This window comes from Podarcis liolepis, assembly GCF_965112155.1.
Source record: "Podarcis liolepis genome assembly, chromosome: 1".
NCBI classification, from domain to species: Eukaryota; Metazoa; Chordata; class Lepidosauria; order Squamata; family Lacertidae; genus Podarcis; species Podarcis liolepis.
Genome location: NC_139554.1, coordinates 114,250,059 through 114,275,058, shown reverse-complemented (window position 1 = coordinate 114,275,058; position 25,000 = coordinate 114,250,059). Strand labels below are relative to the sequence as shown.

Sequence of the window (25,000 nt, the reverse complement as noted above, 5' to 3'; positions counted from 1 at the left end):
GATCCAAACAAATCAGGTTGTATACAGCCCTGATAACGAAGTAACACCCTTGATCTGAGTAACTCGTTGGCTTGCTCTCCTTTTTGCCCACATGGTTTGGAATCTGACTACTAGCCCATGAAATGGCATCATCCAGTTCTGGCACTTTAGATCCTGGCATGCATGGACCAGAACCAGACCCTCAGGTGGCCTTGGACTCCACAGCCTAACAATGAGCTTGGCTGAGGTCTGATGAAACTTAACCTCAACGTTCGACATCTGACCTTAAGCTTGCTATGTACTTAAAATAAACAAAAAAAGAGTCAAAAGGAACAAGAAGCTACAGAAACTAGATTTCATAAATAACAAGCCAGCATGATGTCCTAGGGTTTAAATGTGGATTATGGAGGGATCCTTACAGAAAAGAGCATTGTCTTCAAGTTGGCAAACCATGTATTGTTTCCATGTGTGATGTTTAAGGTTAGAGTATTAGTTCAGTATTTGCTGAACGTAAAATGAAGCTAGAATGAGCATACCAACCTTATTTTCTGCTTTGATGCAACTGCTCTACTTAAATTAGAGTTCGTTTTTTTAAACCAACAACGCAATGTCACTGTAAATGGTTTTCAAAGTAGCTAGTGACCTCAATTAGAGAAAAATCCTATGTCACTTCCTCCTACATGCAGCCTTAATAATAATATAAATTAATTAATTGGGCTGCAGGTGAGAAAGGGCTCAGAATTCAGTAACTTCTATTGAATAGAATGTACAATTCATTTCCATTAATAATTTCATACGCAATTCAAATTTTACAACTCTCGTTTTCTGACTGTATATTGTTGGAGTCGGTGGGAACTTTCTGAATTGAAGGAAAGGATGCTCCATAGCTTGCTGCTGAAATTCTGTAACTTCTGATACTACAAATGCTCCAGGGTATTTGGGGTTTTACTTTGTCTCACTTTTGATGTGCTATAGTACAAGTGTAAGGAAAAGGAAAAGGACCTTTCCAGGTTATGTAGCCAGCATGACTAAACCACTTCTGGCGCAACGAGACACCGTGATGAGTGCCAGAATGCATGGAAATGCTGTTTACTTTCCAGCCACAGCGGTACCCATTTATCTACTCATTCCGGTATGCTTTTGAACTACTAGATTGGCAGGAGTTGGGACAGAGCAACAGGAGCTCATCCCGTTGTCCGGACTCGAACTGCTGACCTTCTGATCTGCAAGCCCAAGAAGCTCAGTGGTTTAGACCACAGCGCCACCTGCTCCCTGTAATGCAAGTGTACCCCTCCAGACTGTAATAATGTGGTAACAATGAGGAAGCATTACAGAAAAATGAATAAAGTGGAATAATGCATGGATGGTCCTGTATAAATCCACCATTAATGGACTATTTCTGGACCAATTATATATCAAACACACACACACAACATAAAAAACTCAGTCTTTGCTTGGATAATGAAAGTATGGGGAATACAATTTTCAGAACTGTAATGTTTGATACGGAATCTTATAATGTACAAAGACAGCTCTCTGAAAAGATGGCCTGGCTTCCAGTTCTACTTAGTGGAGCTCCTAGATATTTTAATAAGCTCTGCAGAAGCTGTCTTTCCACAGGACATAAATTAGCTCGCTTTCACATTTGCGAACCCTACAATATTATTGCTAAAACCTTTGGTTAGCATATGTGGTCATAAACAGTGAGACACACCATCTCCCACAATCCCAGTGATGTTAAAAACTGCTAAGTGTAACGATACGTTTTGTTTTTATTTCAACCGGGTAAGTGGCTGCATAAAAAGAACGAATCACACAGAACTTAATTGGCTGTCATTTGCAAGGCAGCAATTGGCGAAATAACTGGACAATGTTATTTTATTCCGGCTGAAAAAAATGCCATTGCAAAGCTGACATGCTGCATCTTTTGTTTCCTGTTTATTCATTAGCTGCATGACACTCTGCCACAGCTGCAAGCAATTAGAGAGTTTTGAAATGTTCTATAAGGTCAGTGATAGAAATTTGCTAAAATTAAAAAATCAGCAAAACAGGACAATTATGTTAATTCATCAACAAAGCAGAGGTCTTGGCTGTACACCACAAATGTAGTTGTGTCCAAATATTAATGGGGAAATGCAGTCTAAGCACTTGCCCGCCTGCAATACATTGTTAAAGTACAACATTTTAACATGTTGCCCAATCTCCACCCCCCTTTAATTACAGTCATATCTTGGAAGTCGAACAGAAGTCCGTTCAACTTCCAAAACGTTTGGAAACCAAAGTGCGGCTTCTGATTGGCTGCAGGAAGCTCCTGCAGCCAATCAGAAGCCGCAGAAGCCCCTTCAGGTTAGACGCTGAGGTTCCAAAGAATATTGGCAAACCAGAACATTCACTTCTGGGTTTGCGGTGTTCAGGAGCCAAAACGTCCAAGTACCAAGGTGGGATCCAAGTTTGGGATCCAAGGTACAACTGTACTTATTTTCTTTGTTTTATATTTAAAGCATTTTCACCACACTCTTTAGCCAAAATAATCTTCCGTATCGTCTTCCATACCAATTAAACAACACTTGAAAGGGCAGTCTACGCTCTCAGGCTTACAACCTAAAACCTATGTCACAAAAGAAAAAGGGAGGAGGGGAAGGAAAGCAATTTCATATACAAGTTCTTAAAGTTATAGTTCTTACAATGACCAGCTGGGATGGAAATAACTCAGGTAGCCATTGCAAAGTTGCCATTACACTTCCAGTTTAAAGCAAAACAGCAATGACTGGATGCTGCTAAATGGTCCAAGTCTGGAAGAACCCAGGATGAAGCCTGTTCTTCCAAAGGTCTGAATTCCCCGATTAAACCTGCTTCAGGGCAGATGGTCAATCATCAACCATCCCATAAAGTATGCCTCTACCAGCCACATCCTCTGAACTTTTTAAAAACAGAGGCATTGAACAAGCTGAGGCACTCAATTTACTGGAGCACTTAGATGGTCTGCTTCCAAAATGCTGTGCAGACACATCAGCTAATCTTTAAACTGCTCCTGGGAGGAAGACAGTGGTATTCATTTCAGAGAAGAGGAAGACATCTAGACCCGTTTTCCCCCCTTTCCTGGAACATATTCATTAAACGTAACAACATCTCACAGGTAAAAAGTGGTTGTGACTTATGCATTCAAAATTAAAGAGCAAGTCCCTGGCTATTAAAGTTTCTTCTGGACCATGATACTAGCTCCCATAAAAGCTGTTCAAAATACTTTATATCATCTGCATAAATAACACTGGGAGGAAAGCAGAGAGAAGAAACCTCATGGTGCACCGGTAGCAGCCAAACCAAACTTCTACACCTAGAAACCAAACACCCACCTGAAATAAAACATGTCTCTCCCCTATCGGTCTCTACTGCCACAACAGGTGCTGTAAATCTACAACACTTTCACTTTACCTCTGAAGGCACACTCTTCCATTGTCTCCTGAGACAGCCGGATGCCAACAATAATTTAACACTAGTGATATCCAAGAGTGAGATTTATTATGTCTGTTTGTATATGCAGGGAACACAAAAAGAAGAAAATGTTAAATGACTTGTTCAGTTCACAGCAATGTCTCATCCAACACCCGACTCCTGGGTCTTCAGCACTATTTTGGATAATCTTTATCCTACAAATATTCCTACTATAATTTTTTCTAGCACTTCTTTTACTGAACGATGTGCTTTACAATACATATCTCATTATACCAACTGATTTATAGCAGAACCAACCTGCAAAATACAATGTTCTTACCGTTTAGAGCCAGATGTATTAGATCTAAGTCTCTAGAACATTGTTTCCCAAACTTGGGTCTCCAGCTGTTTTAGGACTACAATTCCCATCATCCCTGACCACTGGTCTTGCTAGCTAGGGATGATGGGAGTTGTAGTTCAAAAACAGCTGGAGTCCCAAGTTTGGGTCTCTAGAAGAAGGCATCAAGTGGCTTAGGGTTTAGGAATACAATCACTGGGAGAAGCTGGGCCACTCATCTAGTTTAACTGCAAGCAGCAAAAGTATTACATAGTCCTGATATGCAATTCCACAACTATTCTCTCCTGAAACAAAATCCTATTTAGAAGCAATCTCACACTGCACCCTAGAATCTACTGGTATCCAGCCTATGACAGTATAGAAACATTCTAAACAACTTGTTACTCATTAAATAACAGTTAGTGAATTTGTGGAGTCATTTTGGAATGCCTCTGTAGTGTTGAATATTTTTTGGTGGTGGACAGTTCCACAGATGAACTGTGTTATGTTAAAAAAAGCAAACAAACATGTTTTAAATCTGGTGCAGATAAATCCTCTCTTGCTTCAATACTGTATAAATTTAACAATATTGTTTAACAATAGTAATCTATTGTTCCTTATTTCTCTTCCCACACCATTCATGATTTCATGGACTTCACTTCTTACTAGACATCGTGTATGAGTCTGAAAACTCTTGGAACACACTGTGTAATGTGCCGATTCAACTAAATACAGTGGTGCCCCGCAAGACGAAATTAATTCGTTCCGCAATTTTTGTTGTTTAGCGAATTTTTCGTCTTGCGAAGCACGAAATCCCATAGGAATGCATTGAAAATCAATTAATGCGTTCCTATGGTCAAAAAAAGTCCAAACAAAGCCAAATTTGGTACAACAACAGTTTATTAACTGCTCTTTAAAGTCACACATACTGTAAAGAGCAGTTCAAAAATTTAAGGGAAAATAAATTAACTTTATAAACAAAACATGTCTTTGTTTTTAGTCAAAGAAAAAAAGTCGCGAGACGTTTTCGTCTTGCGAAGCAAGCCCATAGGGGAAATTCGTCTTGCGAGGCAAATCGCGAACGGAAAAACCTTTCGTCTAGCGAGTTTTTTGTCTTGCGAGGCATTCTTCTTGCGGGGCACCACTGTACCAACCAATTAAATTATGCCCATACTTCTGCGGTAATCCTTTCTGCAAACAAAACAGTACAACCATCGAAGAGAAATCTAGCATGATTTCCATTGCTTGGTAGTGCTTCGAAAATAATTAGATAACAAAAATAACCAGATTCTTGTTGTTCCAACATTGTTAGTAAATGCAGCTGATGATCTGATGAGACTATTTGAACGGAATGATTTCCTGTAGGTTTCATCTATTACGTCAGTGAAAACTAGGGCAAATAGTTGAGAAGAAGCTAACAAATCGAGGTTTCTTGATTGCAATGCTGTGGAGGCAAGACTATTTACTGTCTTGTTTAGGAAGCTGTAAGAACGGTTGTAAATGCATTACAAATTACTTTGGTATGCTGAAAATGGGAAATCAATATTCCCCCCCTTTTCAGAGGGCTAGTTCAGAACTTAATAGTATTAAGTAATTACTTTTACTAGTTCTCTTGGGAACTCTAGGAGAGAAGCAACTCCACTTCCTTGCTTATTGCTTACCAATACAGTATTGTTCACTTTAATCAATTTAGTAGTTCAACTATGATTGCTTTTACCATTGTCTTTGGTTAAGTAAAGTTCCATAAGGGGCCGTTTGCACTGATGTTTGACGTGCAATTACTAGTCACTGCCTCACCCCCTCTTAATCTAAAGTCTTCCTTACATTATGCATTTGGGTATGCAGGACCCAATGTGCATTTCAGTGGGAACAAAGATGCCGTACACTAACTTTTGGTGATGGTAAGACAGAATGTTCATGCCCCAAAATAAAGATTTTATTTGTCAGAAGCAGAAAGGCATAAATAGGTAGGCTAAGAGACAAAAAATAAATCTTTAACACCTCCAGCTTAGTACACAACCTATGATTACACTAGGGCAGGATTTATTCAAGCCTGGTCAATTACATGGAGAATTTGTTTGTCTTTCCATGAATGGTCCTATTATAAAGGTGCTGGCTAGCTAACTTGGTAAGTGTTAAGGAACTTAATGAAAATAATTAATTGGTCTGTATCCTGCAATCTACCATTTGGGAGTGGGTGGCGCGGTGGTCTAAACCACTGAACCTCTTGGGCTTGCTGACTGGAAGGTCAGCAGTTCGAATCAGCACAATGGGATGAGCTCCCGTTGCTCTGTCCCAGCTTCTGCCAACCTAGCAGTTTGAAAGCATACCAGTGTAATAGGGACCACTGCAGCAGGAAGGTAAACGGCGTTTCCGTGCGCTCTGGATTTCATCATGGTGTTCCGTTGCACCAGAAGCGGTTTAGTCATTCTGGCCACACAACCTGGAAAGCTGCCTGCGGACAAACGTGGGCTCCCTCAGCCTGAAGCGAGATGAGTGCTGCACCTCATAGTCGCCTTTAACTGGACTTAACCGTCCAGGGGTCCTTTACCTTTATCTTTTTTACCATTCTGAATGCAGTATCAGAGCTTAGAATGAACAGAGTCAGCTAAAAGGAGTTTTGCGGTTTGAATTTGTTGGGCAGAACAGGACAGAGTTCTAATGGGCTGAAAGGTGGAGCCTCGACAGTGCAGTTGGAACCTGGTGGTAGATTAACAATTGTGTTTGCGCCATACATATGAAGTTGTTTGCTCCAAAACTGCTCTACTTATAAGTGAACAGCAGACATTACAATGGCACGGCAAGTCTCCATATGGTACAAGCTTTTGTCTGAGAGAAAAACAAAGAAGTAAAAAAAAACCTGAAGGTTAAAAAGACATCACAGGTCACAGGCTATTGTACTGACAACATTACCTGCTGGTGTTATTATCCATAACTCATAATGTCAGAAAACACCTGTCAGGACTCCACATTAGGAATAAAGTTCTCTGTTAAATTAACAGACACAGAAGCTCATACAATATACAAGTAAATAAACAGTACTATAAACAGTACTCTATACTGAATTGGCCCACGATTCTATATGTAGTTGATAAGTTGTGCTAAACACTTTAAAGAAAGGACAGCACTGGAATTCTCCTGCCCACAGAGCCCCACTGAAAGAGTTCCATTGGCGTGACCATTTTCTGGTAGTTTTTAAGGGATGTGTAAACAGATGTTAACACTTGTCTGCTCACAGTGGGGTGCACAGCAAGCAAACAAAAACAGTGATGGGAAATTAAGTAATAATGATAGGGGTGGGAAATTGCATTTAGATAGATAGATAGATAGATAGATTCTTTATTGTCATTACACTAGTGCAACATTGCACAAGTGCAACGAAATTGGATGCCATCCCTTAAAAACAACAAAAGCATTTTCGAATTATTATTATTTTTTACTGCTATTTCAAAAACAATGCAAAGTAACACCCACATTTCCAACAATAACACACATACAATATATTGAAATTATCATGTATAGCTTAATTTGACAAATCGTTTACTCAGTGTACGTGATGCGGTTACTCTTCTCCAGTGCTGCATGATTAGCCCAGGGTAAAAGATACACATTACTTAAGAGACTAGAAAGTAAGGGTAGGATACAGAATTAAACTCACCCCAACCACCCAGCCTCTTCTTCCTTTTCAAGTCTTCTTGGAGGCTTTAAGCTTACATATACAGTGGTACCTCGGGTTACCTACGCTTCAGGTTACATACACTTCAGGTTACACACTCCACTAACCCAGAAATAGTGCTTCAGGTTAAGAACTTTGCTTCAGGATAAGAACAGAAATTGGGCTCTGGCAGCGCGGCGGCAGCAGGAGGCCCCATTAGCTAAAGTGGTGCTTCAGGTTAAGAACAGTTTCAGGTTAAGAACAGACCTCCGGAATGAATTAAGTACTTAACCTGAGGTACCACTGTATTTCACCCACACAAATGAAAGGATACAGGCAACAGGACTTTGCCAGCTGCAGACAAACTGTTTCGTTCCAAACACCAACAAAGGACATGGGTTATGTCCTAGACACTATCTTAATCACCGACGCTAGCTGAAGAAAGAGATTGAGCTACTGAGTTGTTCAGCTTTAGTAGTTCAGCTTAATCTAGTTGAGCTGAAGTTCAGTTTAGTGAGAAGGCAAGTAAAAGGTCTCGTGACAGAGGTTTATAAAATGATGCATGGCACGAATAACGTGGCTAGAGAAAGGTTTCTTTCCCTCTCTCATAACGCAAGAACTTGTGGACATCCAACATAGCTGAATGCTGGGAGATTCAGGAAAGATAAAAGAAAAGTACTTCTTCATGCAATGCATAAACTATGGAACTTTCTCCCAGTGATGGGAGTGATGGCTACCAGCTTAAAGGTAAAGGTAAAGGGACCCCTAACCATTAGGTCCAGTCGTGGACGACTCTGGGGTTGTGGCACTCATCTCGCTTTATTGGCCGAGGGAGACGGTGTACAGCTTCCGGGTCATGTGGCCAGCATGACTAAGCTGCTTCTGGCGAAACCAGAGCAGCACACGGAAACACCGTTTACCTTCCTGTCAGAATGGTACCTATTTATCTACTTGCACTTTGACATGGTTTTGAAGTGCTAGGTTGGCAGGAGCAGGGACCGAGCAACGGGAGCTCACCCCATCACGGGGATTTGAACCGCCGACCTTCTGATTGGCAAGTCCTAGGCTCTGTGGTTTAACCCACAGCGCCACCCGCGTCCCGGCTACCATCTTAGATGACATTAAAAGAGGATTAGACAAATTCCCTTGGAAGATAAGGCTATCAGTGGCTACTAGCCATGATGGCTATGCGCTGCCTCCACGGTCAAAAGCAGTAATGCTTCTGAATACAAATTGATGGAAAACATGGGAAGCAGAGTGCTCTTGTACTTGGGTCCTGCTTGTGGATTTACCACAGAGCTTGTCTGAGGCCTGGATTGGAAGTCTTGTTAGAATAACGCTACAAACTCAAACAAAAAAGCAGGTGGTCCTGGGCGGGGAGAGGGGGGCCTTGCTTATCACTCCAAGGCCTGTGGCAAGTTTACGCTCTGCATGGACCTTCTCACTGGCATCTGGTTGGCCACTGTGAGAAAAAGGATGCTGGATTCAACTCTGCAATTTCTGTGCTGTATTAATCTCCTTGGACTGCACCCCCCCCTCAAACTCTCTGGGTTAAAAAAAAAGTAAAATAAATTAGCCACACACTGGAAAACCATTCACTATGTGTGACTTTTGCAATCGTAATTAATGCTGTAATTTAGCATGGTTGTCATGCAATCAAATCTTCTACATATTAATCTGAGTTCACTGGGACTTATGTACATAGGATGAAGCCCTAGATTACACACAAAAATGGAGACACAGAAAACCTGGACCTGTGAAATACAGGCAATTTACCGGTTTATAAGCACCGCTAATGTGATTATATGCATGGACTTGAACAACGGCACGCTGCTAAATATTTTATTTGTTATTAAGGCATTTCTTTTAAGACCTAAGTACATACATATTGCCACTGTGTACTTCTAATTAAAAACAATAATTTAATTTGCAGATGAATCAATATGCTGGCCCCCTCGCCTTATTTAATCATGCTATTTAGCTCTCCCTTCATTGCTCTGACTAAATGCACAAAGTTAAAAGTATGTGTCTGTTGTTTGCTGCGTTTTTAGTTTACATGCTTTTATTCCAAGGTGCAAGGAATCCTCTACTGTCAGGAAACTGAACAATAATATCTGGAAACTTGTTCAATCTCCATGAGCATGAGTATATATTCTGCAAACTCTGCATCTGGGAAAGGCTTACTAATTAATGCATTCATGAAGGAAAAATATACCCACCCAGCAACAATACTACGGTGTTAAACTACTGAAGTGCCTCTAGGATTGCATTTTTAAGTCATCTGCTCCTTTTTTGGAAGCTGGCAACTAGCTGCCTGCTGGCTGCCTGAACTTTCACTCACTCACCTGATCATGTGATAATCGGTGTAAGAATTTCAATGGGGGAATGGGCTTCTACTCCTTAACAGATACCAGTGAGGGCAGCATTTAGCACTTCCCTCAACACTACAAACTTTGTCAGCAGAGAAGTTACATCTTGGGAACGCTCACCTGGGAGAACACAGCTGCACCTACAGTGGGTTTTAATTTCTTTCACATGCGCGGCACATGTATAAAGCTACGTTTCTCTATAACATTGTTTCCTTTCATAAATTCCTTCAATAATGCTAACAATGTTTGATTTCCCTTTTATGTGTGTTGTTATTATTTTTTAAGGCTTTCCTCTCATGGGCAGCCATATTTTCCTATGGCTCACCTTATTTCTCCCATTCTCCCTCTCTCCTCCTCCTCCTTTTTCTTCTCCTGGTTTTAGTAGAAGCACATACTTTCTTGTGCACGTCGTTTCAACATTCTTATTCCTCCCCCTTCCTTTTTCTTTCTTTAAATTGAATCCTATTTGTCTTTTTATCCCCTTCAGCATCTTACACTTATGTACTGTCCTCTCTCTTGTCTCATTACAGACTCCCGATTATTCTTCCGTTCTTCTCCTTTACCTACCACCCATTTCCACCTTGATTCTTTCTCTGAATTTTCCATCCATCACTTTTATTCTCTCCTCTTTATAATCTCATTCTCTAGATATTAGCTTCCCACCACCTTTCTTGCACACCCCGCACTGTTGACACAAGAATGAAGGCTGATTTCTTCCCCCTTACACCCACACACTACAAGCAAAGGGAGTCTGCTAGGAGACTGCTTTAGTCATAAATACCAACTGCAGAGATTTTTCTTATGTGCGATTACAGATTGCTGTGTATAGCTATTAATAGGCAAGTAGAGATAGCTAATTTAATGAGCAGGCAGTGTGTTAACTGACGTTTATTAACTAATTCAAGTATACATATCAACACACAAAATTAGATGCATTCTGGCTCTGCTGAAAGAAATGGAAATATACTGAGAATTTAGAAAATAGATTTTGCCAGTTAAAAGTGTAAATGGATTAGAAGAAACAAGTTGTACTTGACCATAAATCAACAACAAACCATTAAACTTCATTTCCCCCTGTAATTGTACTTACCTTTTGAAATTTAGAGATTATAGCAATGGCCAAAATAAGATAACTTTACACACAGTTGAAATTGAAGCCAAACATCTGGTGCCTGAGCCCTTGTACCAGACGATATTACATTTCAAAGCAGGATTTTTAAAATCCAGACTGGTGTTGAGCCTACTGCTGCCTCTTGTTTTGGATGCAGTCAAGTGTAATGGGTAGGGAATATTTAACCAAAAGAGTAGTGAAAAAAGACATGCATGTTGTTAATGATTTCAATTAATTCAGTCTGATCACTTCAGTAGCATAGCTGAAGCTGAATACAAATGACCACTTATCAAAGTAGGCATACTTAGCATCCATCAACATGGCAAGAGTTTTACCAACACCCATAGGGACAAACATAAATCCGGCGCATTTCCAGAAAATGTGAAATTCTCCTTTGCGTTTAGGCAGATGTCGCCTATATGGTTATGAATTCACCACATTAAGTTGCTTGGGAAATGAGCACCTCTAGTTACCGTGTGTTCTGTGTTGCATACAGATTGGTGAGAAAATACTCTGCCTGCAGATGAAAATGGGGGAAACGGCACCTCCCTGAGCCAGCCACTCAATACAATGACATTTGTGACTCACCTTAGGCAGTGATGAGGCTAAAGTTGTCCCTGAAGAGAAAAAGGTCATCATAAAAACAAAACAAAAACAAAAACTGGGCAGCCTAGAAGTTTTGCAAAATGATAGCCACCAGTCGAGAGCTTTCCAGTGATGACAATATAGCAAATACATCAAATAAATGGTTGAATATATTGTCTCGTATAAGAAGGAAATGCCGAAGAAGTCACTGTGGTTTTAGTGATAATTGTATTGTGAGCTTTATCTCAAAATATGGAATAACAACTTCACCAAGAGTTTTACATAATGCAGAGCAGAGGGAGACAGATTACTTAATAAATGTACTGATTCTTAAAGATATGTGGAATAAAGGCATGTCATCTGAACAATACAAAAAAAAATAAATAAATACTTGATTACAAATAGAATGATGCATTTGCTTTATGGGAATCAAGATGCAAACCTTAATACACATCTGAGAAAACAGCTATGTAAGATGTTATCCATACTGCCAAGCATAAAGGAAAAAATATCTTACTTTTTCATCATCATCGGTGAAAGGAGCGCCTCCAGGTGTTTTATTTATCGCTTGGGCAACGCCAAGAATTTCACCCTCACTGTTTCTTATGGGCATGCAAAGCAATGACTTGGTCTTGTATCCAGTTAGTTTGTCAATCTCGTCATTAAAGCGGCGATCCTACCCAAACAGAAAGAAAAGGTTATAATTGGGACTTACAACAGAATGCTTTTCTGCATTCAATCTATTGCAGTGCTCAAACATTTCACAAGTTGAACTCACCAAACTTGATAGTGATTGCTTCCATCTATCTGGCCTTTGCTAAACCTTAACTTTGAGCATGCTTTCGTAGTGCATGAGGTAACGATCATAAACATAGTCACGTATTGCATTTCTGTATATTGTACTTATACAAATGTTATTTCCCTCCCCCCCGCGTGTTCCTGGTTTTTTCTTTGCTTCTTAGGGTTAAGTATATTTCCCTCCGGTTTGGATTATTCAGATAGAATGCCTATAAATCCACTAGGAGACTTGAAATAGCACTTTTTAAAATATACACATTAGTTGCAACTGATCAAAAAATCCACCTGTTCAATTTTACTTGAATCTTGCATTGCCTAAGAAGTGAGTCAAAGGTCACATCAGTTAATTCTTAGGATCTAAGTGTTTCAGAAGTGCCTTCTCTGCACTTTGAGCCCATAAGCTAACTGCCCGTCGTCAACCTCACAAGAGCTGGAAGTGGCAGCGCACATCTCTGCTCTGTGAGGCATTTATCAGCACTGGTGCCATCATTAATGTCAAACCACTCCTACATCATATGTGCACCCTGGGTGCTATCTCTGGGTTTTGCTAGATGTGAGTTCCAACAATTTTTTTCAAATACATAGTAGAGAGCAATAATTGAACTATTCTTACACAACCATCCCAGCCTATTATCTCTCGCCCTGATCTTGCCACTGTGATCCAAGCAACGGTCACCTCCAGGCTTGATTACTGTAACTCGCTCTACGTGGGGCTGCCCTTGAAATTGACCCAGAAACTCCAGTGGGTGCAAAATGCCACGGCGAGACTCCTTACGGGGTCTTCGCCGCAGGATCACATTCATCCAGTGCTATACCAGCTGCACTGGCTCCCGGTGGAGTACAGGATCAGGTTTAAGGTGCTGGTTTTAACCCCTATATGACCTAGGACCCTCATACCTACGGGACCGCCTCTCCTGGTACACCCCACAGAGGACTTTATGGTCTGCAAATAATAACACCTTGGAGATCACGGGCCTCAGAGAGATTAGGCTGGCTTCGACCAGGGCCAGGGCCTTTTCAACCTTGGCGGAACGCTCTGTCACAAGAGACTAGGGCCCTGCGGGATTTGACATGTTTCCGCAGGGCCTGCAAAGACAGAGTTGTTCCACCAGGCCTTTGGTCGGGGTTCAGTCTGACTCCCCTTTCCTTTTTGTATAAAAACTAATATGAAAGAGGCTTCCCAGCATTCTCACAGGCCCATATAAGATCAATGTAAACAGTTGGGCCGATGAACGCTTACTGTTCCCAACCCTTTCCCTGTGGAAAGTCATCTAATTAGACTTTAATTTGATTTTGACATGTTTTTAGGAGGTAATTTAATTATTGTTTGATTTTATACCAGTGTTATGTATCTGATGTTAGCTGCCCTGAGCATGACTTCGGCTGGGGAGGGTGGGATATACCATATTTTTTGCACCATAACACTCACTTTTTTCCTCCTAGAAAGTAAGGGGAAATGTCTGTGCGTTTTATGGAGGGAATGCCTACAGGTGGCATGCCTACGGATTTTCCTCCTCTAAAAACTATGTGCGTGTTATGGTCGGGTGCGTGTTATAGAGCGAAAAATACGGTAAATAAAAGTTTATTATTATTATTATTATTATTATTACTACTACTACTACTACTACAGCAAGATGGAGCTTAAGCCCCTGAAAGATCCACACATGTATGCTAGAATTTTATCATGGATATCTTGTGTTGATTATAAATTGTGCAACAACACAAGCATTATATCTAAACAAAACCACACAGCATCACCTAAATCAAAGGTTTAAGGGTCTCAAGAAAATGTAAATCCCAGAAATCCAATTTGTTGTATGGTTATTGTCAAAACAGATATGGATTTTTTTAATAACAACAAAAAAAAGCACAGCAGAGTATCAAAATATTTTCTTACGCAGGTCCCTTGGTATTTTGCTCACTTCATCTAAATCTAGAACATTCCTACATCCTTGACTATTTGCCTCCAGTCCATTTCATACTTCAAAAAATTCAAGGCATTCAATATTTCTCTCTTGACTGGATCAATTTATGTCTCTACAGTAGTCTCTAATTGGATTCCTCACACTGGTAGAGGTTTACTTATGGAAGATAAAAGAACTATGTTACCTAATCAAAACTTTTCTTTACAGGAGATATAAAGAAGGTCCCAAAGGACCTTGGCTTCACTTCTGCCACCTAAACGAAGAGAATAAATGCATACTTTCCCCCAGAATCTTTTCTCTTTGTGTATTCCTGTTATATCACTTTTGCCAAGGCTGTCTTGTATCTGGTTGTCTTGTTTTATAAACTACCATTTTTTTAAAGCAAACATTTCCCCTTTGAAATTAACTTTTAAATGTACTTCGAACAGTCCTTTTAATAAAAAAGAGGAACCCTTAAAGAAATATTTCTAAGTCTCAGCATATATACACCCTTTTATATATGTAAGTTGTAAAACACATACAGCTTCTTCATAAATTACATAATTTCTCTCTCACGATATTATTATTTTTCTTTCTTTCAAGAAGAATACATCTACCAATAGTGTAATTACATAGCTATGCCAGTTGTCTTGCCTCCTTTCTTATGGTAAAAAAAAGTGTTTTTAAGGGAGTGGAAAATGCAACACAATATTGTAGAATATTAATAGTAAAAAATTAAGCAAAATAGTGTCACGGCAATCTCCTGGAAACATACCTGCCAACATAATTCTGGATGGATAATGTGCACTTCTATTTTCCACAGAAGATAACATGTGAAAATACAATGAACTACACCAGGGAGTACACATTCAAATAAGTTTAGCCTGGATAAGAGGAGGTCTATCTAAAGGGGTGTCACTGTTAGAATTCCTGTTCCATGATTGCAGTCATGGGATTGTTGTCTTTCACATGACGGTATATGTTTTGACTCCACATAGTGGGAAGTGACGAAGACAGAATGTTTGTGTTACTGTGTTCTGTAAAGTGGGACTATTGTCCTTTGTTCTTTTTCTCTTTGCTGTCTGATGATAGAGAGGGAGCCATGATGCATGCTCTGTGTGTGTTTATATGTAAATAAAGTAGATTAGCCAAAATGCGGAGTTGCTGAGGTCTGTCACGCAAACTGCGCAGACTCTGGGGATCCCTAAGTGTGCCGATGTCTGTTGGCATCGGTCGCTGTGACGTTCAGGCTGAAGAAAGCTTTTGAAGCTCCTGAACGATTGACCAGGAGGGAGAGAACATGCCAGTTGGGCATGTGTCTCTGCCAGGGTCGTACTTGAGTGTAGGCTGAGCTCCTGACAGTCACATGGAAGATGGAGCAAGCTTGTTTTCTCCTTCTCCAGAGGGTAGTACTCAAACCAATGGATTCAAGCTACAAGAAAGGAGATTCCAACTAAACGTCAGGAAGAACTTTCTGATAAGCTATTTGACAGTAGAAGCGGTCTCCCTCAGAAGGTGGGGGACTCTCCTTCATGGGATGTTTTTAAGCAGAGATTGGATGGTCATCTGTCAGGGATGTTTTAGTTGAAAGTCCAGCACTGCAGAGGATTGGACTAGGTGGCCCTCAGGTTCCCTTCCAAACATAATTCTTTGATTCTCAGTTACTTGTTCTTTCAGTATCCCACAGGCACACACCTCAAATTACTGGTATACATAACCGTGTCTTTTAAAAAATGTTCATCTACCAGTCCACACAGAAATATATTTTATTAAGGCATGTGTTCATATAAAGTAAAAGTGGAAAAGTATGAATATTCCCTTCCAACTCTACAATTCAAAACTATTCTGCCACTTTTTTTGAAAAGAGATCCAATGAAACCAGCCATCAGTATCAAGGGTCTTGATTCAAGATAATCATGTAATTTGGACTTCCACTTTGTCTACTGATCCCTATAATTTCTCCTGGCTAGCAGATGTTTCTCACTATTCTGCTCACTCAGGTACAACTAGGAAGATTTAGGAGCCTGCCTCCAAATCGAACAAATGGTACTAACGAGTATTTATACTATAGCTATCAAACATGCATTTAAAAATATTTCATAGAATCAGAATCACATAGCTGGAAAGATCCCCAAGTTATACGACAATAAGTAATCATCTTAATTTGCTTGCATGGTGTTTACACATCATTCCATTAGTCATATCTTCATCCCAGACTTATTAATGTGCTCCCCCATCTTAAACAGCAAAAAGTTCAGTTTTTGTTTTTTTAATGGAGTTCTTTTACTAGGGTGACAAAGAATTTTAATTCACTTTCAATGTGGAAACTGAAAGTTCTGACAGGCGACTGAATCACTCTCGTAAAATTCTTACGGTTGGAGGCACCCATAATGCACAAGTTAACTTTTTGGGTATTTATAGAGCAAAGCAATGTTCGACTGTAACTCTATACATTTTTACCTGGGTGTAAGTCCCAATGAACTCAGTATGAAGTACTTCTGAGTAGACATATATAGGATTACACCGCTATGCTTCTAGTCAATAAAGGGCGCCATTCATATATGTATATTGGGTCATTTAAATCTCAACTTCACATATTTTATTGTTTCTCTTAAAGGCAATGCCTTTATTACAAGTTTGGATTAACATTTCCAGATTGTGATTCTCAGTTTGAGGTGATTTGGTGTGGTTCCTCCCTCCTTCTCCCTCTCCCTCTCTCTCTCACACACACACACTTATAATTATATTGGAAGTTCTTATATATTAGATCTTATTTGTGCCTCAGGAGGATACTTAATGTTAGTTGTTTCTACAAAGGCTATATTGTGTTCACAGACAAGTTCTCCCTTAAGTTACTTATGCTTGATCTTAAAAAAACAAACAAACCAAAAGCCTAAGATAAATGGTTTTTAATAATGCTACTCAGGATGGTGCTGAAAACTTCCTCCAATATACGCAGTACTCTCAAACAAATCTCTGCTGGTACAAATGATCCCAACACATAAAGAGTGTTCAGTACTAGGTAAAATAATGCTTACAAAATAGCTCATCTTCTGCCTTCATAACCCAGGTAATGAAGTGGATTACAATGCAATTAGCCCAGAGTAGGTGTCATATGGTTGTGTGAAAAGAAATATCCTAAATATAAAGCAGAAGAGCATTTTATCAAGCCATTACATTCACAGCTGTTCCTTTATTGCATTTGAATTACTGACTGGAAGTCAATTTCAGCAGTGGTACTAAAAAGTTGATTATGTCATGCTCTTTGTTACAGAAGAACCAAAATGCACACAGCAGCTAATTGCAAAAAGGAAAGACGTGCTATGATTATTAGGGCTTTCTAAATTATTGATCCATGTCTACAAGCAATCATAAAAGCTGTGAGTCCGCAGGGAGGAGCAGAAACCAAAGAATTTACTGTATTTGGTAGATGATGAGAGAAGGCATGGTATATCCAGAAGTAGAGAGTGATATCACTTACAAAACTCCAAACTCTCTATCTCTAGGGCAAGCATGGGCAGCGTGGGCATGTGGAGTCCACTTTGTTTTTAACTAGAACCCCAAGGTCCACTAGCGCAAAATGGGAGCAAGAGCCAGATGCACACTTGAAGTCCTGGCTCTAGAAGTGGAGCCAGTTCCTCCCATGAACCATACTCTGGGATGATCCGCATATAAACATTCAAATTTATATCCGAGTTACTGTACACATTAAGGAATATAACAGTCTACTATCTTGCGTGTGAAGACCCCCAAGACCTCCCAAAGAAAGACACAGTTGACACCAATATTAGTTTAAGGTTATTGGCATAATTTTGGCCACAACTTTATTGATTACAGAATGTGAGTGGTTTGCTTAGGCACTGGTTCAACTAGCTGCACCTACACCTCCAGCAGAGCAGCACTGACAACTGGACACCGGCAGAAGTCAGTAAGGGTAAACATACTGGGGGAACATTGGTCCTACCACAGACGTACCCTCACCCCAAAATGCTCCCAGGTGCTCTGGTGTGGCCCTAACCCAGGGGAAGGCAACCTAAGGCCCGTGGGCTGGGTGCGGTCCAATCGCCTGCTCAATCCGGCCCGCGGACAGTCTGGGAATCAGCATATTTTAACATGAGTAGAATGTGTCCTTTATTTAAAATGCATCTCTGGGTTATTTGTGGGGCACAGGAATTTGTTCATTTTTTCTCTCTCCAAAATATAGTTCAGCCCACCATATGGTCTGAGGGACGGTGGACCAGCCCACGGCTGAAAAAGTTTGCTGACCCCTGCCCTAACCCCTGGAAGGGGATTGGACAAAAGCATGGTGAGCACCTGGATTCCTTTAATGGAATACCCTATCGCACATTGGGAGGGGCAGGTGTGGCAACCTCCCCTCCACCACACCTCGAACCAACGCCTAACCGCCAAACCTTACAAAGTTGTGATGATTTGCTACGCGGCAAGTGAAACCCAAGTGGCATGAGCCAAATGGGAAAATTCCTACCGGATCCCTGCCCCCAAAACAGATGACCCACGACGGCAAAGCAGGGTCACAGCAATACATAGATGCATTACAGTATTTTACTATTTTTTTGGAAGCCGCCCAGAGTGGCTGGGGAAGCCCAGCCAGATGGACGGCGTATAAATAATAAATTATTGATTATTATTATTATTATTATTATTATTATTATTATTATTAGACCCTAAATATAGGTAGGGTAGGCGGGTGATCCAATGCACGAGGCACTAAGAGGAAGCTCAACGAAACGTGTAGCGGTATAAATAGGTCCCCCGGCTGCAAATTCTCTCAACCCCATTGGCCAGAATTGCCCCAGCAACTGAGGGACCCAATCGGGTTGTTGTGGCTATCCAAATGATCCCACCCACACAAACGGTGAGGTCAATCTTGATTATTTCACCACAACACATACCCTCCGTGATGAGGACACGATTTCTGCAAACCTCTACTCTAAGGTACCTCTTTTGAATGATCCAACAGCAAGTTGTGAAGAAAGAGCAATATCAGCTCCATAATTTGGGGAGAGGTGTTGATAAGAAAAGGCACTCTCAGAGGGCTCATTGGATTGCATCAAGTACTGCACAAGTGGAAGGCAACTCATGCAACTAACCTTTCCTTCCTTTGATCTATTTTTGGTGGTTCTGTCTTTAATCATGTAGTCCAACTGTTTCCCCAGTTAAGCCAACTGGCCTGTAATTTCTTGGACCCTCTATGGATCCATTTTTAATATGTTAAGAGATTTGATTTAGGTAGGGAAATGTCTACTGGGTTAACTTTTCTTGATGAAAATGTATGCAAGATTTAAACTTCAGTTACGGCACAATTATATAACATTGGTGTTTTATGGAAAATATGCCTAGTAATATCACAACTGTAAAGAAGAAAAGAGAAGTGCCCATTTGTCACAGGATATAAAAACTAAGCAACATTTAAAATTATGGCAAAATCATTCTAAGAGCAACTTTGCAGCCTTTATTCATTTCCCATGTTTGTAATGAGATTGCTACTTAAGACCTGTAACATTTTTGGCCTTTAATTTCCCGAATTATTGCTGCACTTAAGCTAATTTATCTAGACTGTACTAAGTACTTCCAACTGATGTGAAAGACAGGCATTCTAATTTGTGTTCCTATTTGAATGAAAAATGCAGCCAATCAAACCAGCACTGCCTTCATGTATGGAAAGCAAGACACAAAAAAATAATAATGTATGGTAAGACAATGTAAAATGATTAAATGTGAAATTAATTTATTGAAATAAGACAAAAAGGGGAAATTTCCATATTAAGTGGTGCTTGTGAAAGATTTAAGCTGAGACCAGGTCACCTATTAGGGTGTGGAAGTCAGAGGAAACTCATTATTTATTTATTTTCTTTAACTTTTATCCTGCTCTTTCTCTAAAGCAGGCATGGCCAAACTTGGCCCTCCAGATGTTTTTGGCCTATAACTCCCATCATCCCTAGCTAACAGGACCAGTGGTCAGGGATGATGGGAATTGTAGCCCCAAAACATCTGGAGGGCCAAGTTTGGCCTTGCCTGCAAAGAGTTTGGGGTGGTGTGTATGCCCTCCCTTTTTATTCTCTCAACAACCCTGTGAAGTAGGTTAGACTAAGGAATGGTAAGAATTTTTGAAATGTTGCACAACCAACATATACTGACTTAGCTCTGAGACTAGGAATGTGCCACGGGTTTGTTTTTCACTCCTTCGCTTACCTGTGCAGATTACATTATTCTCCTTCTTCGGTTTATTGTGACATCTGAATCAGGGTACTAACCAAGATATATTTGTTTATTCATTTAGTTTTGCATTTACATCCCACCTTTTCTCCAAGGAGCTCCATTTCCTATCACACTCACAAGAATCCTGGGTAGGTAGGTTAAGCCGAGGGATGGTGACTAGCTAAAGGTCACCCGGTGAGCTTCACGGCCAAGTGAAGATTTGAATCCTGGTCTCCCAGGTCCTAGTCCGATCTTCTAACCATTACATCACACCAGACTCCTTGTTGTTGTTGTTGTTTAGTCGTTTAGTCATGTCTGACTCTTCGTGACCCCATGGACCAGAGCACGCCAGACACTCCTGTCTTCCACTGCCTCCCGCAATTTGGTCAAACTCATGCTGGTAGCTTCAAGAACACTGTCCAACCATCTCGTCCTCTGTCGTCCCCTTCTCCTTGTGCCTTCCATCTTTCCCAACATCAGGGTCTTTTCCAGGCAGTCTTCTCTTCTCATGAGGTGGCCAAAGTTTTCCTTAAGAATGGATAGGTTTGATCTTCTTGCAGTCCATGGGACTCTCAAGAGTCTCCTCCAGCACCATAATTCAAAAGCATCAATTCTTCGGCGATCAGCCTTCTTTATGGTCCAGCTCTCACTTCCATACATCACTAACCAGACTCCTATATATACTGTATAGTACATTTACGTATATACCACCTGAAAGTGGTTTAAACTACAAAACCTACAAAAGAAGGGTTGCAAAGGGCAAAACAACAAAGCAACAAATTTCTCTTAGACCTCTGGGGGTCTCTTCAAGAGCTGCTAACCTGAGCACCCCAGCCTGGCTACTCTTCTGCCTTCCTTTCAAAGTACATAGCTCTTAAGTTCACCCTTGGATGATGTAGGAGCTGTTGACCCACATGAACTTCTACAGAAAACTTTGGTGTTTCTTCAGGAACTAATAACGTGAGCTCTCTAATCTGTGCTTTTCTCCTAACTTGCTCTGAATTGCCTCCAGGTTATAATTTGAAACCAGTATGGGGTTTTGTAATAACTGAAACAAGCATGGTTTGGGGCACTGATGGTTAGAGCTACCCATCAACCAATTTGGGCATCCCTGAAAACTTTCGATTACAGCAAGCAACAGAAGGGCTTAGGGGGAATATGTGAGAGCTGGGAGGTTAAGGAATTGGAGGAGATTACCCCTGAGGCTTGCACCTTATCTCTGAACCACTATCATCTGAAGAAACATGATTTCTGTGTGGAATGCTGTGCACTTTATCTACATCATTGTGTTTACATTCTATGTCTTTCAGCATAAAGCACAAAACTATAGTCAGTTTCAATGATGGAACAGCTTTTCACTCATACAGCTTTGAGAGTGTCAATTACAGATTCAGTTCAAAGCACTTTTTGGCTTGCATAACTTCAGAGATCTTTCTTATCAGAGGGTATGGAGAATAGCTCTAGCTGAGAAGCTCACAAGTTCAGTTAAAGCAAGTACAGACAAACCTCGGTTGTCGAACTTAATCCGTTCCAGAAGCCTGTTTGGCTTCCAAAATGTTCGACAACCGAGGCGTGGCTTCCGATTGGCTGCAGGAGCTTCCTGCACTCAAGCAGAAGCCACGTCGGACATTCAGCTTCCGAAAAACGTTCGAAAACCAGAACACTTACTTCTTGGTTTTTGGCGTTCGGGAGCTGAAATGTATGGTAACGGAGGCATTCGGGACCCGGGTTTGACTGTAGAAATAACACTGCCTCTGGAACAACTGCAGGTGATTCTGGTTAACTTCCTCATCAATCACGTGGGCATATATGGTGTGATATATTTCAACAATGAGCAATAGCCAAACATCTCCTATTTGGCTTCTGGGTATTGGACTCAAAATGTGGTTTTCCAGGGATACACATATTAATATGCTTTATATGTGATGCTGTTTTTTATGTTTTAAGTATAAGGTGATCCTGTGTTCTTTTGTATGGTTATGTTTCACTGTTTATATTTATTTTCGTGCTATTGCTATAAAGAAAAGAAAATGTAACAAAAATGTATTTATTTGGGGGTGGTTGTTATATTTATATACTCAGAGTTACTTCCACAGTATTTTCATCCAAACCATATATTGGCATATAACACACATAAATGCTTCCCTACATTATTTCTCCTCTCAACTCAATCCTTTGCTGAATCCACTGTATTTACCACCGTTTACTATTTTCTATCTATCTCCGTATGGAAACCAGTGACATATGCTGGGAAACAACCCAAGGCATCCATTAAGGAAATGTGAAAATTTTGGCGTTCCGGAGTGAGAGACTGCAGCACCGACACTAGATACAAAAATGGACTCCTCATCCAATATTAAACAATGGGAATGGTGGGTTGGTCTAGTCAAGTTTCCAGAAAAAGGGACCCAGGGCCAGCCCAAAACTTTTTGGCACCTGAGGCGAACCATAAAATAGCATCCATCCAGGGAAGAGGAGGGGAGTAAAGATCTATATCGGGAACAAGAGTGGAAGGAGACCAGGAGTCCTTGTTAACTGACGAAAGGCCATTGCAGAGATGGCATTAGGAGAGGGCTGATGAGGTGATGCAGTCATTGGAGGCCACATCCGCTGTCCCTATGGATCCTGCCACCTGAGGCAGTCACCTCACCTTGCCTCATGGGTGGGTAGGCCCTGCAGAGACCCTTACTCCTAGCTCCCATCTTCAGAACCAGAAGGTGATTCTTCTGGGTCCAGTGATGGGGATGAGAAGTTAAACTAGCAGCGTATAAAGCTAACTTCACAAACACAGATAAGTGAGATCCTGCTGCTGTTTAATATTGTACCACTGAAGGAAGAAATAGGGACCTAAGCAGTCTATATATCAAAGCAAAGACCTTCATAAAGACAAGCAACAAGAAAGGGCAAGTGCACAGTCAGCCTGTGCCATGTGAATGGAAGAATACTTCCAGACTGCAGAGCTGGGTGTCTATATAGATTTTTAAATTATTGAGGGTGGAGTGGAAACAAAGTCTGCAAAATGAGAAAAATGCATTAATCAATATAAAGGTGCATATACCAATATACATTACTGCAACACAAATTGTTGTCTTCTTTAAATTGCAGTATAACATATGCAGTGAGATACTAGCAGGTAAAACTATCCCCACCCTTTCACTATTACTTTTTCTGTGGGCACCATTGCGTTTTTTAACATTGTGGATTTCTTTAAAAAACAACAACAACCAGTCACTGAAATCCCCCCCCCTTTTTTTGCTACTGTTTAATTAAAATAAAGTGAAAGAGTGCTAAAGCACTATTTCCCTACTGTCCTTCCAATTGCTATTTTAGCTTCTTGCAATTTGCTCTAATACATTTTTTACCTTTAAAAACACCTTTATAAATCTTGAAATTAATTTGGAAATAGTGCTTAAATAAAGACTTTAGAAAAACTTAAATAACTGGTTTTTTTATAATCGGTCCGGGTTTCTTAATTTATATATATATATATATATATATATATATATATATATATATATGCGCAGGTTTTGGTGTCTTCGGGTGTCTTCCCGTGTAAGAGTTGGGGTGTCTAGGCGACGTTTCGACGAGGTCTCACTCGTCATCTTCAGGCTGGTGCTTTCGGCTTCTTGTTACTGGAACAGAGCAGGATCTCAGTGTTTGAGTTCCTATAAATACTGTTGAGGGGGTGTGGTGTATAGCCTCCAACGTTCTGGGCAGAGAGGAAGTTCCCAGGTTAGTGTGCCTTTTCTTCTTTTGTTCCTTAATTACTTGAGGGATATCTTGAGTGATTCCTTGAGTGATATTCTGAGTACCACTTAGGTGGGTCATTAAGTGTGGATTAGTTGCTAAAGCTTTCGTGTTTTGACCTCTTGAGTTTGTGAAGAGTTTTTCTGAGAAGATGGCTGTACTGCACTTAGTTGTGCTCTGGCTTGGCTTCGTGTATAGGGGCGAGCTGTGGTTTTGTGCCCTGTGCCAGCCAGATCTGTGTAGGGATTGCAGGGGGGTGCAGCATCCGGAGGTGCCACTATGGTTTGGCTACTGGATGGTGTCTGTAATTTATCTGTGGAGAGGGTCTGGGTTTGGGTCTGGTGTGGTTGATTGGTGATGGCGTTCTGTGTGCCTCTGGTTCTGGTGTCGGTTTTTGTGGGGAGGGCTAATTTCCAGATGTCTGGCAGGCGGGACGTGTCGTCACGCTTGTTCATGTTGTGAGGGTGTTTCTCTATCTCGATGGCTTCCATGATTATTCTCTTGTGGTGATGTTCCATGTTAAAGAGCAATTTGGAATCTGCAAAATTAATTTCGTGTCCTGTTTCTTTCATGTGTTGGAAAAGAGAGGAAGTTTTTTCTTCTTTTTTGACGGCATTCTTGTGTTCTGCGATACGTGCATTTATTCGTCTGTTTGTTTGTCCAATGTACGTGGCTGGGCAGACTTTGCAGGGTATTTCATAGACCCCTTGGTTTTCCAACTGGATTTTATCTTTGGGGTTTCTGAGGATATTGGCTATTTTTTGGTTGGTGCAAAAGGCTGTTTTGATATTGTGTTTATGGAGGATTTTGCTAATTTTATCTGTAGTGCCCTTGATATAAGGAAGGAGGGCCATGCCATTGTTT

The 25,000-nt window shown here is 40.6% G+C and overlaps 1 protein-coding gene and 1 long non-coding RNA gene across 10 annotated transcripts in view; one reads left to right on the top strand and one right to left on the bottom strand.

The window, feature by feature from the left end:
- The window catches only part of PDE11A (phosphodiesterase 11A), a 160,253-nt gene that overhangs the window by 114,664 nt on the left and 20,589 nt on the right, over positions 1–25,000 (bottom strand). For 4 of the 9 annotated variants that reach the window (XR_014524301.1, XM_083496151.1, XM_083496153.1 and 1 more), the window contains exon 2: positions 11,986–12,144. Coding sequence is in view for 8 of the 9 variants with exons in the window: in XM_083496151.1 (XP_083352277.1) it covers positions 11,986–12,144 (159 nt within the window). In the remaining variant the exon portion in view is untranslated. Of the gene's footprint in view, positions 1–11,985; positions 12,145–12,879; positions 12,901–13,163; positions 13,184–13,225; positions 13,289–14,163; positions 14,184–14,945; positions 15,228–25,000 lie in introns of those variants that run through there. The other 5 variants (XM_083496156.1, XM_083496159.1, XM_083496155.1 and 2 more) reach the window with 5 other exon arrangements.
- Positions 13,295–14,481, top strand: LOC310704350. Its single transcript, XR_014524728.1, has 2 exons — positions 13,295–13,577; positions 14,399–14,481. It is a non-coding gene; the product is annotated as an uncharacterized lncRNA (long non-coding RNA).